Below are 14,713 nucleotides of genomic sequence, written 5' to 3'. Positions count from 1 at the left end.
CCAGCTCAGAAAGAAGAGGACAGGTTTGTTGTGCTTTTAGCTGCCAGTGTTGCTGAGGAGGTGCGCTGCTGCATTCTGTACTAGTTGTAGTTTCCTAAGTGCTGAAGGCTTCGTGGCCAGGTATATCGTATTGCTGTAGTCCAGCCAAGGGGTGACAAAAGCATGAATAACTGAGGCCAGGTTATCATCCACCAGGATGGGATGGAGTATCCTAGCCAATCAGAGATGATAGCATTCCTTATGGATGCTGCTTTGTGAGAGTTTAGTGTGAATGAAGAATCCTGGCTGAACTTAGTGTGACTGAACTGATTGATAGTGTGTGTGTGTGCGCGCGCATGCATGCGCTTTCTACAAAAGGAGATTTCACCATGCCTACGAACTCTTCACACTGCTTTCCTCTGCCTACCAGCAAAAAGCCTTGGCCAGTGTATCTTGGATAGATTAAAGAAGTGGGTTAAAATGATGAGTGAGGAGGAACGAATCGTCAGGGCTTAGTAAAGGGCAAGGTGGACCTCATCGGGTGGTATAAAACAGAGGTTTTCAACCTTTTTCTTTCTGAGGCCCCCCCAACATGCTGTAAAAACTCCACAGCCCAGCTGTGCCACAACAACTGTTTTTTTGCATATAAAAGCCAGGGCCAGCATTAGGGTGTAGCCAGCGGGGCAATTGCCTGGGGTCTTACATCACAGGGGGCCCTGCAAAGCTAAGTTTCTCAGTCTTTGGCCTCAGGTGGTGGGGCTTTGGCTTTCTGACCTGGGCCCCAGCAAGTCTAATGCCGGCCATGCTTGGAGGACCCTCCTGAAACCTGCTCTCAGCCCCTAGGGAGCCCCAGACTCCTTGTTGAGAACCACTGATATAAAATACATTGACACCTTGATCCATAAACTATTTAAAGATTGTTTATAATGACATTGGAAAATATAAAAAAAATTAGTTTGCATTTAGAGCAAGCTAAAACAGTATTTCAGTCCCCTTTTAAGAATGTAAAGGTTACATATGATTTCAGGAATCTTCTGCAAATGCCCTCTGCTGTACTGACTCAGATGGAAATTTGTCTTGAACAGTAATGCTTCTTTCTGGGGAAGCTGGCACTTAGTAAAATGTCTGTTCTTACCAGTGGTGAGTTTCTTTTTAAAGCTCTGTTAGAATTCTGTACTGAATAGAAAAAGCAGAGTTGTAGCTGATATCTTTGGCTCTTGTTAAAACTTTTTGTTTGCCCAGTAAATTGGTACAGCTTGTGTTGATGAAATCAGTTTCTTAAAGTTGTCAAACTTTTGGCTTTTGAAGCTCTTACTCTATTCTGCTTATAATAAAAAATCCTGACTAATCTTTGTTCTTTGTTAGTTTAGTTCTTTCAATTCGCAATTGAATTATATTGTACTCTCTCTAAATAGTGAGTTTTGTGGGCCTACAGACTAATGTAGCTATTTCTAGAGCCCTGTGTAGATACAAAAATGTGGATCTGCATCCGCAAGAATCAACTTGTATCTGACCCACAATCTGCACTCCGGCTTTTATCTGTATCCACAGTGCACCCACAGCAGCACACAATCGCACCGTGCCTCTCAGGAGGAGCGTCTGTGTGTGTGCGTGTGTACTGTATAAGAAATCTATATGGCTTAATAAATGTGCACACTACTATTATTTTAAACATCATTATTATACAACAGGCATGAGAACAAATAGCCTTTTACATTAAAAAATAATAAAATAAAATCTCAAATCAATAATACTCAAAATCACAAACTGACCTGTAAAATAAAAAAGTCTGCCGCCTATTTAGCTTGTGATTTATAAAGTCCTCACACTTTGAGCTCAGCAATCCCAGTTTCTTTGCACCAGGCACTGTTCTCCCTGTGGAAGCATGCAAGGGGAGTACTATCTCAGGGCTACAGTGCTTCATTTTTGCCGGGGCTCAGCAGGTCATCCTCCTAGGCAGGCTGTGAGCAGGGGAGGGAGGAGCAACGACAGGCGCAATGTGATGCCAGACCAGTTTCTCCACATGGGCGCAGGAGGGTGGTGCAGGGGTGATGGGCATAGGAGGGGGATGAAGGTGCTCTCCGGCTGCCCAGCCAATGCTTTGGCAGGTCATCCTCCGCAGCCCCCTAGAGCAGTGGTCTCCAAACTTTTTGGCTCACACACCCCCAGAGTGACCTGCCGCAGGCAGGCCACTGACGGAAGAAGACCGGAAGACCAGCTGCAGGTGGGCTGCCGGAGGGGAACACCAGCTATGGACGTGCAGAGCTGCTGCCGAAGAAAAAAAAAAAAACTGTGGAGTGCCGTCCGGCGGTGCTATTGCTGCTGTGCGCCCCCGGGATCATCTCGCGCACCCCAGTTTGGAGACCACTGCCCTAGAGGACTGTGGGGGATGGGGGGAGAGGAGCAACGATAGCAGGCACTCCGTGACTCCAGATCAGTTTCCCCAATGGGTGCAGGAAGGGGTGCAAGGACTAGGGGTAAAGGGGACACAGCACAGGGGATAGGAGTGATGGGGGGAGTGCAGGGGTTGGGGTACAGGAGGTGAGTGCAAGGGTTAGGAGTGTAGGAGGTTGGTGCAGGGGTTACGGGCACAGATGGGGGTGAAGTTGCTCTTCAGTTGTCCAGCCAGTGCTTAATTTGGCTTCCTGACTTACTTTGCAGAAGTAGCTGCCTCCCTCCCCAATTGATTTGATATGACAATGATGTGGCGGGAGACGTTTCCTAAATTGTTTGACTGCTTAAACTGTGGCGATAGGCGCATGGGTGATTTTGCTACCTGTCTTGATCTATCACCTCCCTTTTCTCTGTACATGTGGGGAGAGGGAATATAGGATCTGGAAGATGTGGAAGTAGCCTCATAGACTATGAGCTGAAGATAGCTGCTTCCCTGCCTTTGAGATCCTATATTTAGAGCTCTGCATGGATACAAAATTTGTATCTGCATACGATCCACAAAAATGGACCGCGGATATCTGCATCTGCATCCATAGATGCATATATCCGCTGATATAAAGCGGATATACATGGATTTGTGGACTCTAGCCATTTTACCAGTGAACAAACAGTCAACAAAACCAGAAGCTTCCTTCATCCATCCTTGCATCAAGTTAGAACAGCCTATGTAAATTCTTGTCTATGAATAAAATTTTCAAAAGCATCCAGTGACTTAAGCACTTAGGAGTCTGATTGAAAGTCAGTTGGACTTGGTCTTCTAAGTCACATGGAAAATTGTAGCCTTCATGTTTTACTCTAGCAGTTTTCCTGAACTGTAACCTATCTACAGATACTCTAGGACTGACCTTTAAGAATAAAAATAATACTTGGCACTCGTATAGCATGCTTCATCCCTAGATCTCAAAGTGCTTCTCAAAGGTGAGTAAATTTGAGGTACAGAAGTGATGTGACTTACCTTAAAATGCATAATAAATTTGGTACAGGATGGAATATAACTCAGCATGTCTAACTCCTAGTGCTGTGCCCTTTCCACTAGGCCATGCTGCCAACCATAGGAACTTTCTCTCCAATAAAATTTCTGCTAAATAACTAACTTGATCCTGGAACTAATTTCTGGATGTGGATTTGACTTGAAGTTGGTGTTTCTGAAATGCACACTCTTGGATTTTTCAGTTTCATTCCTATTTCTCTCTCTAGTATGCAGTAAACACAGCTCCTACTCCAGAAGACCTGATTTTCAGCCAGTACATTTATCGCCCCAAGCTGCAGATTTATGAAGAAGATTGCCAGGTTCTCTCTCTCATGATAGAAGAGTAAGAGATGGGTTGTTTTTTTTGTCATTCACAGGGAACGTTAGTTTTTTTGTTTGTTAACCCATCATCTTAGATTTGGCTGCATGCAGGATGGCCTGAAGGGAGTAATTCCATTATTTTCCAATGGACAGATGGAAAAAAGTTCAAGACTGTAGTAAGCCTGTTTAATTTTAAACAAATAATCATTTAAACCTATGGGTTAAAGCTGAATGTGGGAAAGTCTTGGTAGGACTTGTGGGTGTGGAGGAGGGTAGAGGCAAATCTGCCAACAGTGATTTAATTTGTTCTTTATCTCATCTGACTTGTAAATGCAAGTTAATGTTAGCAAAAGTAAATGTTTTTATCAAAGCCAATAAAAGATAGCAAACAGAAGAAAGATCATGATGGATTATAACTGCCATTATCTGTTCTAATTTTCCAGAATTTATCAAATTTAAAATACAGAGAGTACGATATTCAGAGACTTAAGTTTTTGTGTTCATGATTGATTCTAGTATCTGATTCTTTAGTTGCACTGCAGTTAAATTGCTAAAACAAAATATAAGAAATAGAATGTAAAAGCCCTCCTAAAAACTTAACCATAACACCAATTCCATTTCCTCCTCCTTTGTTCCCTGAACAACTCTGCCCTGCATGCTCAGCCTTCCCTAAAAAAAAAAAGACAGCTGGGGAAAACATGAGCTTTGCATCATATTCTGTAGGTCATCAGATCTGGGCTTGTGCAGATTTGAGATGGAAATAAATTCCAGGTTGCCTCTTGTTTAAACCAATGGACTGTTAGCTTTACTGTCATGGATAATCTAACACAGTATCTCACAGGAAGAGGCAGTCTTTCAAGTAATCAAGGAAAAAGCCACTTCGGAATTTATAGCTCAAAAACACCACCTTAAACTTCACCTGGAACACAGCTAGTAACCAATGGAGATATTGGAGCAGCAGATGTTTAATGTGCTTTCAACATGAAAGCAAGCTGCAACTTTCAAATTACTTGAACTTCTAGATTTCATTGCAATAATCCAGCTTCCAGGTGACAAAAGACTTGATAACCATAGCATGGTCCATATTTTAAAAAAAAAAAAAAAAAAAAAAGGTACAGCCTTTACACCCCAGGCCGAGGATAAAAATAAAAATCACTTTTGGCAAATTTTTACATGGATATCCAACAAAATCTCCAAGTTGTGAATAAAACTGTAGGTTTATCCTGTTAATTGGCGTAGGTCCTTATATAATGTGAATCACTTCTGGGTGCCTTACTTATCCTGTAAACGTTATGGATGAAATCTTGGCCCCACTGAAGTCAAACGCAAAACTCCATTGACTTCAGTGGGGTCAGGATTTCATCCTAAGTCACCTTGATCTCATCCATGCCCCAATTTTAGACACCAAATAAGTCATTGCACTGAACCAGCCAGTTCAGATATGGAAATAAATTGAATGATGACAGCATACTGAGGATGTTACCTGCAGCTACTCACTAACTGTCCCAGCAGCCTTACATTAACCTTGAGCAAGAGGAGTATTAATATAAACCTCAGAGATCAGTCAGTCCAGTTAGTTTTACTTCTGAGGAGTTTTTCCTATAAATATAGGAACCACACTTAAGCTGTACCCACAGTATCCATACTATTCATATAGCCACAATAGTACAAATGGAGCTGAATTGGGTCAGAAATGCTTCTTTAAGAATAAAACAGCTATACAGCAGTTAGAAACCAACAGTTCTACTTTCATTCTGATATAGCAGTCTTCATGCATTTAATTCCTTGGACAACAAAGAGATTATGCCCCTTTATTCTACATAAATTCACACTTCTGGAGTTTGTTGACCTGTAATTTTGTAACTGGGATTAAAGAATAACATAATTAAGTGTAAAGAAATTGAGGAGATTAAATATTCTGTGAAGACTACCTCCTTCACAATGTGGTCTGTTAGGAATTTTTAATCAAAAGAGGGGAAATATCCAAAAGATAGTGAAAGGGCAGTGAAGGAGTCAGGCCTGACAAGTTAGTCAAAGGCACTGAGTCCTACTTAAAAAAAAACAAAACAAAACAAAACAAAAAAAAACTTACATCTCCATGCTTAGTTAAAACTCAGTGCGGTAGATTTGCATCAAATGCATAACCTCTTTGTGTGCTAGCTTACATGGCTATAACAAGACCGTTCTCTGACCTTTTTTCATATTTCAGTTTAAAGTTATGTGCAGGTGTCCAGGATAAACTTTTGGTGGATGTGAATAAGAGCCTCTGGGAGGTGATGAGGACCTTCTCTGACAAAGAGGTAATGCCAACTGTTGCAGTCTTATTGCATGCAGTTATAAAAACTTGAATGGTGACTGGACATGACTCTCTAAATGTGGGACAAAAGGCAAATTATTATAGATCCAAAACTGGCTAGGAGACAGGAAATAAAGAGCTGGAATCAACAATGGTTAATTTTCATCATGGCAAAAAGTGAACAGCAGAATGTTTAAGGATTGTATATTAGGTCTTGTGCTTAGTATATTAACAATCTGGAAAAGGGGAGTGAGTTGTAAGGTAGCAAAATTTCACAGGTTCTAAAACCAGAAGGGACCATTTGGATTATCATGTCTCACTTCTTGTATAACACAGGCTGTAGAACTTCTCCAAAATAATCCCGAGAGTATAGTTTTAGAAAAATATTCAACCTTGATTTTAAAATTGTCGGCGATGGAGAATCCACAGGATCCTTGATAAATTGTTTTAACAACTGTTAAAAATTTACCCCATATTTCTAGTCTGAATTTGTCTAGTTTCAAACTTCAGTTTGAGGGTGATACAAAGTTATTTGGCTTAGTTGAGTTCAGAGAAGACTTAGGAATTTCAGAGGGACCTAACCAAGCTAGGAGAATTGACTACACAATGGCAGATGACCAGTGTTGATAAATGCAAAGTAATGAACGTTGGATGGAAAAATTTGAACTACTCATACATCTTTCTGGATTCTAAATTAATTCATCAACTCAGGAAAAGGATCAGCATGTCACTGTAGACCATGCAATGAAGAATTCTGCTCAGTGCACTCCTACAGTCAGAAGAGCAAACAAGAAGTTAGGATGTGTAACAAATGTTCTGGATAAGGCTGCGTGTCTGTCACAGAGGTCCTGGAAGTAACGCGAGTTTCCATGACCTCCGTGACTTCTGCAGTGGTCTGTGCTGGCTCAGAGGCTGCCTGGGCCAGCAGCAGCAGCAGTTTGGGTGTGTGGGAGGGGGCTCAGGGCTGTGGCAGGGGGTTGAGGTGCAGGGCAGCGCTTACCTGGGGGGAGGGGCTCCCCGGTTCCCAGTGGCATGTCCCTGCAGCTCCTAGGAGCTGCAGGGATGTGCCAGTTGAAGCTGAGTAGGGAGCTGAGTAAGGACCCCTCCAACCTCCCCCCAGCACCAGCAGGGGTCCCAGGCCATGTGCTGCCACTTGAGTCTCCTTTCACCTCCACCCCCAACCACCAGCAGGGGTCCTGGGCCACCCGCTCCCTCAGCACCCATAGCCCCCTGGCCCAAGTTTACTACCTGCGACCTGTCCATGACTTTTACTGAAAATACCCGTGACTAAAACGTAGCCTTAGTTATGGATAATACAGAAAATATTATGCCATTATATAAATCAGTGGGCTGTCTCCCATCTGGAATGCTGTATGCAGCATTGGTCACTCCATCTCAAAAAGGGGTATTAGAGTTGGCAAGGGTTTGGAGAAAGACAATGAGAATGATTAGGGACATGGAAAAATTCTTATATGAAGAAATTGAAAACATTTGGATCTGAAAAAAAGGGGACACAATAAAGTATACAAAATAATTAATAGTATTGAGAAAATAGATCAGGAGCTTCACTGTCTCAATACAAGAACAAGGGAACATTCAATGAAATTAGAACATGGTAAATTCCAAAAGTGATAAAGCAATACTTTATCACACGATTCATAATTAAACTGTGGAACTCATTGTCATAGGATTATGTCACTGAGGCCAAGACCTTAGCAGGATTCAGAGATGGGTTGGACATCATTATGAATAACAACTTTTGGATATTTTTATTATAGCTAATTCTAACAAATGTTGCAAGGGATACTAAACCAATCTCTATTAGGGATTAGAATGAAACCTTCATGTGGAGATAGATTGTCATGTATCTGCATGTCTAGAGTGTGGCTGGTGTGTCTTTCACCCTCCCCTGAAGCTTCTAGAGCTGGCCACTGTTGGAGCCAAGATATTAGACTAGATGAACCAAAATGTAATCCAGTATGGCAATAGCATATATATATTCTAGAGTTTTGCTAAAAGTCTCAAATAACCAGGGCAACGAATTTCAGAGTACTTACCGTATATACTCATTCATAAGCCGAATATTTTTGGTAAAAGTGTTGCATCAAAGAGTGGGGGTCAGGTTATAAATGGGTCTACACCAAATGTTGATGATTTTAAACTACAATCTAAATTTTATAAACTAGACAGGATTTGAAATAAGCAGTGTCTTACCCTGATGGTACCAGTAGTGCACCTATCTTCCATACATAGGCAGTGCTTTCTTCTTTCTTGCCTGGGACCCCCTTCCCCAGATCAGCCTTTGTTCCTAAGGTGTTTCCAGGTGATGTGTTGTAGGCGGAGTGAGGCCAGTGGTGATGTCATTTCCCCCCTTTTATAGCTTCTTCCATGTGGAGGGGACTTCATTGCTCCAAGCAAAGCCCCAGCACAGTTAGTGGAAAAATACTGGCACTGGATGGAGTTTAATATCACATGACCTAGTCATGTCCCCTTGCGTGCTTCAATGAGTCATAGCAGACATTACCCATATATTGGCTCAAGTGTCCACAGGAAAACTCATCAGGTGAGGCTAAGCTTTTCCCATGGCCCATTGGTTTCGTTGATGGGCCATTACTTGAATAGACCCATCAGAGTGTGCCAGCAAGACTGGATGTAAATTACCTTATGGGAGTTACCCAAGAGAAAGCACATTTGAAATACAGATGCATAGTCAAATATTCGTAACTCCAGATACAGAAATGATACATGCATACATATAGGATAATCATATGCAGCAAACCATAACTTTTCCATTCACACCGCACATGACATATTTTGTACAAGATGCATCATAATTATATCACAATCATATCACTATGGTGAATATGGAATGCAGTTTCACAAGGATATCTGCAGATTTGCAGGACTCTAGATATAAAACTTGGATCCGCATTCATCCGTGATCTGCAAACATGGTCCATGGATATCCGCAGATTTGCTGGGCTCTACTTGTGACTTTCATATGCTGCTACTAGACAGTTGAATCAGTCTGAGAGACTAACTTTATGTAACTTACTAATTCACCTTGCTTATTGTTCTTCCCATCCATTGCAGCTGAAGAACTTTGGAACAGAGTTGAATAAAATGAAATCCTGTTTCACCAAGAAGAGTAAAGTCCTGGCTCACAAGGGGAAAGTGAAATTGTATGATAGTTTGATGCAGAACACACAGGTATTGGGGTTGGAGAAGGGAAGAGGGTGGTAGAGAGTCACTAGGGATTCCTGATTTATTTATTTCATTTATATTTAAAATGTGTAAGGTGAGTTGGGACTATCAAATTAGGCACATAACTATCCTATGTAAATAGGCATTCTACTACTGTTAATCTCCTACTTATTCCCTCATATTGTGGAATCTTATTTTAAATTTGATTGTGAACACTTTAGGGCAGGGGCAATATCTTTCTATGCACTTACACAGTGGGGACCTTGCTCCTGATTCAGACCTGTGAATGCTACACACTACAAAGTATAAAAGGGGAGGGGGAGAGTAGCAATGACATGGACATATAGCTATCTTCTTATGGTGTGATCATATTGTACTACAAGTAATGACAGAGTGGGGATATCAGCATAGGCCACCAGTCAGAGAAATAAATGGAGCATTTGTCCCATTGTGAAGGACATCTCAGAATTTGCTTATTTCTTAAAAGGTCAAACAGGTTAGCATTTGCTCAAAAAACTATCTTCTCAGTTAGCACCCTGCATCATCTCACCTCTTCCTGAGAAAAGTGATTGAAAGATTATGGCAAAGCAGCTCTGGTGTCATCTGAAATCCTGTGATTGCCTTAACTGCTGTCTGTCTGGTTTTAGGTCAAAGTATGATAGACTGCATTGGTTTCATTGGTCCATTTCCTAGCAAGTAGAGATCAGTGTGAGAGTCCTAGAAAACCAGAACTGTTGTTTAAATGCAGCCGTAGATTTATGTGAAAATATATTACCAAACAAAAATGAAACATAATTGTTCAATTTTACTCTTAGATCCAATGCGAGAAACTACAGTCAAGAATAGCAAAAATGGATGAATTCCTCAGGGAGATGGATAGTTGTCTTTTTGCTCTGGAAACGGGTAAGTGTATCAGATCCTAGTTCAAGAATTTTCATTTACTGGAGTATAAACACCTCTTAACTTCTTTGGAAGAGCTACTATTCCAGAGGTGGTCAAACTACGGCCCGCGGGCCACATCTGGCCCACGGGACCATCCTGCCCAGCCCTTGAGCTGCTGGACGGGGAGGCTAGCTCCTGGCCCCACCCCTGCTGTCCCCCTCTCCAGCAGCCACGCGGGCAGTGCAACTTGTGCCTGCCCACCTCCCAGGCTTTCCAATAAGCCAGTCCTGCCTCTCCGAGTGGCATGGTAAGGAGGTGGTGGAGGGTTAAATAAGGGGCAGGGGGTTTCCGGGGACAGGGAATGGGGTGGTTGGATGGGGTGGAGGTTCTGGGGCGGGGTGATCAGATGACAGGGAGCAGGGGGCAATTGGATAGACAGAGTCCCGGGGGGCCTCTCAGGGGGTGGGGTGTGGATAGGGGTCGGGGCAGTCAGGGAGCAGGGGGTGGTTGGATGGGGTGGAGGTTCTGGGAGGGGGTGGTCAGAGGACAGGGAACATGGGAGGTTGGATAGGCGTGGGAGTCTCGGGGGGCCTTTCAGGGAACAGGGGTGTGGATAGGGGTTGGGGCAGTGGAGGACAGGGAGCCGGGGGGGTTGGGTAGGGGCTGGGGTCTGGGGTGCAGTTGGGACAGGAGGTCCTGGGGGGTTGGATGGGTCAGGGGTTCTGAGGGGGCAGTCGGGGTGAGAAGTGGGAGTGGGCGGATAGGGGGCGGGGGCCAGGCTGTTTGGGGAGGCAAAGCCTTTCCTACCTGGCCCTTCATACAGTTTCCCAACCCTGATGTGGCCCTTGGGTCAAAAAGTTTGCCCACCCCTGTTCTATGCAAATGATCATTTAGAAGCAGAAACTAGTGAAGGGGTGTTGGAGCATTACAAGTCCTGTACTATGAGTAACTTGTCTGTATGAGGCTGGTTGGATAGGCTTGTGATTGTAGATTTTGCTTAAGGAAACCTTGTAAGAAGGATGTGGAGACTAAGTGACCAGTTTGATTTTTTTTTTTTTCCTAATATATTTCAGTGCTCAAGACAAATGTGCACCATGAGTTTCAAAACTGCTATAATGGGATATAGCACAAATAAGATTTTTACCCATCATCCACTGCTACCTGATATTTTCTGTGTAAACTCTAGAACTACAGGCTTCTTGTCACATGTGTCCATATTGTCATTTTTGACAAAGTAAAACTGCAGCTCATTATTATAATAGCTGAAGACAACTGAAACCTAAACATTGAGCCTGACTGACTGATACAAAGAGAGGCTGAATTCTTGCAGGAGTCACTGCTGTGCTTCAGAATAGTGTGGTAGGTAGAGAATGGCTTCTAACGCATCTTTCCTTTAGTTACTAAGTTGGAAGAATGTGAAGCTGATATCAGTGATCCAGTGTCAGAGTGGGAGTCCAAAGTGAGAAACTCTGAGAAAGGTAATGGGGCCAGTTGAGGTGTATTTCCATTAATGAACTCTGGGGATGGAAAAGTTTGTGGTCCAGAGTAGCGAATATGTACCTCGAGGCTAGTGTGAAAGCAAGCACTGAAGGTGGACATCTTACCACCACAGTTGTCTTCACGGGGTTGGGAGATGGCTATCCACAAAAACCATCTTTTCTGCATTTTGTCTTTTTTCTGGAAAATCAGAACTTGGAATACAGTGAGCTGAAAAGAACATGGGCTGGCTAGAGTGCATTGTTCTCCAAGTGCTGAATAATTGCCCATTTCTATTGACATCCTAGAAAGAGTAACTGCCATCACTCTGGGATTTCTCCTGATGTTGAGAACCAGGGCTGCACAGCCAGTCAGGTTTTTTTTTTCATGCTTCTCATACTGCTTGCACATCTTTCATAGCTTTTTTAAATTTCTTAGAACTTGAAAACCTCAAAGTCCAAGAAGAGGAGCTTCAAAGGTAGAATTTCACACAATGATTCTTTTACATCTATTTAAAGCCTACATGTACACTAAGGTTCTAGAGATTGAATCAGGGTGCTTTGTCTTCCCAGGAGAATCTGATTTTGTTGCTGTATTTCTGTAGGGATCTGTCAAATCTGGAGGTTCAGAAGAAGCAGGGGTTTTCTGAGATAAACCGTCTGAAGAATAAAGCAAATGATTGTGAGGAGCTCCTCGACAAATACAAGTAAGAGAAGGAAAGGGTCTTCACCTTTGATTCTTATCCCAGAGATCAACCAGTTTCCTCTCCCCACATTGATAGTGCTAATGTATTTTTAATTGATGCTACATTTGGGAGCCTATCTCCTGGCAATATAGAATTAGCAGTAAAGCTTCTGTGAGTTTAGTGCATAGTAGGATGCACTGATTTTATATACAAAAGAGACATTGCAAAATCTTTTCCTATAGCAGTCTTCTCCCCTTCCAAAATGAGTATTTTTGTTTTAATGTTTAGTGTTACCTCTTAATAGAAGACAAACTTTTAAATATTTCCTGGAAGGTCATGCTCATGCTACTGTTTCCATCTGACTTGATGAGCCACAGGGACAGCAAAATGCCAGCTTCTATTAGCACATTTATGTAGTGGTAGATGTTGTATGTACATCTAGTACTTTTATCTTTTTCCACTTTGTTTCTTTGTTTGTAACTCAGATTTTTCTTCTTTAGCTTCACTGAATGGGAGATCAGTGAATGGAGCGATCAACAAGCAGTGTTCACCTTCCTTTATGATTCTATAGAACTGACTATTACATTTGGACCACCAGTGGGTGAGTGGCAAAATTTGTCAGGAGCTTTCTCTGGCTTACAAACCAAAAGGTTTACATAATATAAATCCATCAGATCAGGCTGACATCTTTAGACCTTATACTAGTAGGAGAAGGCAAATATACTAGAGTGGAAGCACTCAAACTGTGAGTTAAGGTAGTTATGGGATTGGAGTCTGGGCCTGATTTTTTTTAACAAAAGGATTAAATTATACATCCTGGATGTCTGCTCTAGAGAGATTTCTGAGGTGTTAGGAAGTGCACACAGTCTGGAAATACACCCTTATAATACAGTTTGTTTTTGGTCTCTCACAGATGGTGCTATTTTCAATCACAATCCCTGCAGAAAGATTGTTGATATGAGCTTTGAATCTCTGTTGGATGGTAAGGCTCTGAAGTGGCTTGCTGCTCTGTTCCTTGGGTTTGCCTTTTTGTGGGAAGGCATCTGCATACTTGCACTTTATCTGCAAGTGCATTGCCTGACAGTGCCAAACAGAGATTATTGATTACAAATATAAACAGTTCTGAAGAATAATTCTTTCTTTTGTCTTACAGAAGAAAAAGCTCCACTCTCATCATGTCTAGTCCAAAGGCTCATCTTCCAGTTTATTGAAAGTCAGGGTTCCTGGCATACAAAATGCACAACAATGGACCACTTGCCCCAGGTAATGTTCCAAGAAGCTAAATTACAGAGCCCTGAGAAGATGATCATGGAATCTGTTCTGTTCAACAGAATAAAGATGATATTCTTTAACAATGATTTCTTAAAATAAAGTTCAGCCTTGAATTAATTCATATTCTGCTGCTTAAGTGTTTGCCATAAGAAAAGCGATTCTAAAGCTGTAGTTTCAATCAATCATAAATCATACAGTAAAGTATCTGGTTCTGCTCTGAATGGTTATTCTGTATAAATGTAGATTCCTCAATCAATAGATCTGTTCCCTGATTGATGTCTGCTTGCTGTTCGACTGAAATGTTTTACTACTTCTGTTAGCACTACAGAGACAGCACAACCATCCAGGACAGAAATTCTATTCTGGTTCCTACATAATTAATAGAATAGTGGTTTTAATTGCAGAACCAAATTTGGCCTTCCCACAACGATGCAGAGGTATATTTGAGGGCAGAATTTGGGCAGCGGAATTTTTCTGTGGTGATACTTGAGTGGTTTCATTTTTAGATCCCAGATTAGTGTAGAGCTAGCAGTTCAGATTATGGGTTTTTTTATGTACTTTCTAGAGTAGAACTGCAATTTAAAATGTTAAGTAAGCTCTAATGTGATTACTTTATCTGATTGTCCACTTAGATGCTGCATGAGGTCTCATTAGTGGTGAATCGCTGTCGACTCTTAGGAGAAGAGATTGAGTTTCTGAACAGATGGGGTGGAAAGTTTAATCTTCTGAAGACAGAAGTGAACAATACAAAGTGAGTGATTAAAGATCACACCTACTGCAATTCAACGCCAAAAAAGTGCTGTTAGTGACTACTCACAAACAGAAGACTTTGAAACGCACTTTCCGTCTAACTTTAATAATGGAAGCCAGCTGACATCCAAAAACTTCATTGTTTTTGTTTTTGTTTTTTTTTACAAATTCAGCACCTTTTTAAAAAACAAAACCCTAACTTCAAAATAGCAGAAAATGAACAGTTCAGGGATTCTGTCAGCTTCCTTACTGACAAATTTTTCATCACTTGCTACCTGCCACTTTGATACATACCTCTATCCAAAGCATTAGATCAGGGTGCAGCAATGTACAGGGAGTCAGGACCAAGAGTTCTTCAAGTAGATGTAGCTGTGTATTCCACTTAGGTGTATGCGCACCCAACACACTGAAGCTGGAGAATTTT

At 41.9% G+C, this 14,713-nt stretch overlaps 1 protein-coding gene across 2 annotated transcripts in view; it reads left to right on the top strand.

Annotated features, from left to right (window-relative positions):
* The window catches only part of KNL1 (kinetochore scaffold 1), a 51,425-nt gene that overhangs the window by 28,842 nt on the left and 7,870 nt on the right, over positions 1 to 14,713 (top strand). For both annotated transcript variants that reach the window (XM_043516589.1, XM_038406688.2), the window contains exons 15-25: positions 3,631 to 3,746; positions 5,934 to 6,024; positions 9,114 to 9,230; positions 10,040 to 10,127; positions 11,504 to 11,584; positions 12,021 to 12,060; positions 12,187 to 12,288; positions 12,768 to 12,868; positions 13,181 to 13,249; positions 13,421 to 13,530; positions 14,172 to 14,290. In XM_043516589.1, the coding sequence (XP_043372524.1) occupies positions 3,631 to 3,746; positions 5,934 to 6,024; positions 9,114 to 9,230; positions 10,040 to 10,127; positions 11,504 to 11,584; positions 12,021 to 12,060; positions 12,187 to 12,288; positions 12,768 to 12,868; positions 13,181 to 13,249; positions 13,421 to 13,530; positions 14,172 to 14,290 (1,034 nt within the window). The remainder of the gene's footprint in view (positions 1 to 3,630; positions 3,747 to 5,933; positions 6,025 to 9,113; positions 9,231 to 10,039; positions 10,128 to 11,503; positions 11,585 to 12,020; positions 12,061 to 12,186; positions 12,289 to 12,767; positions 12,869 to 13,180; positions 13,250 to 13,420; positions 13,531 to 14,171; positions 14,291 to 14,713) is intronic.

The sequence above is a fragment of the Dermochelys coriacea genome, chromosome 6 (genome assembly GCF_009764565.3).
Source record: "Dermochelys coriacea isolate rDerCor1 chromosome 6, rDerCor1.pri.v4, whole genome shotgun sequence".
In the NCBI taxonomy this organism is placed as follows: domain Eukaryota; kingdom Metazoa; phylum Chordata; order Testudines; family Dermochelyidae; genus Dermochelys; species Dermochelys coriacea.
Note: the sequence above shows the minus strand (reverse complement) of the source record. Positions and strands in the feature narration are given on the sequence as shown.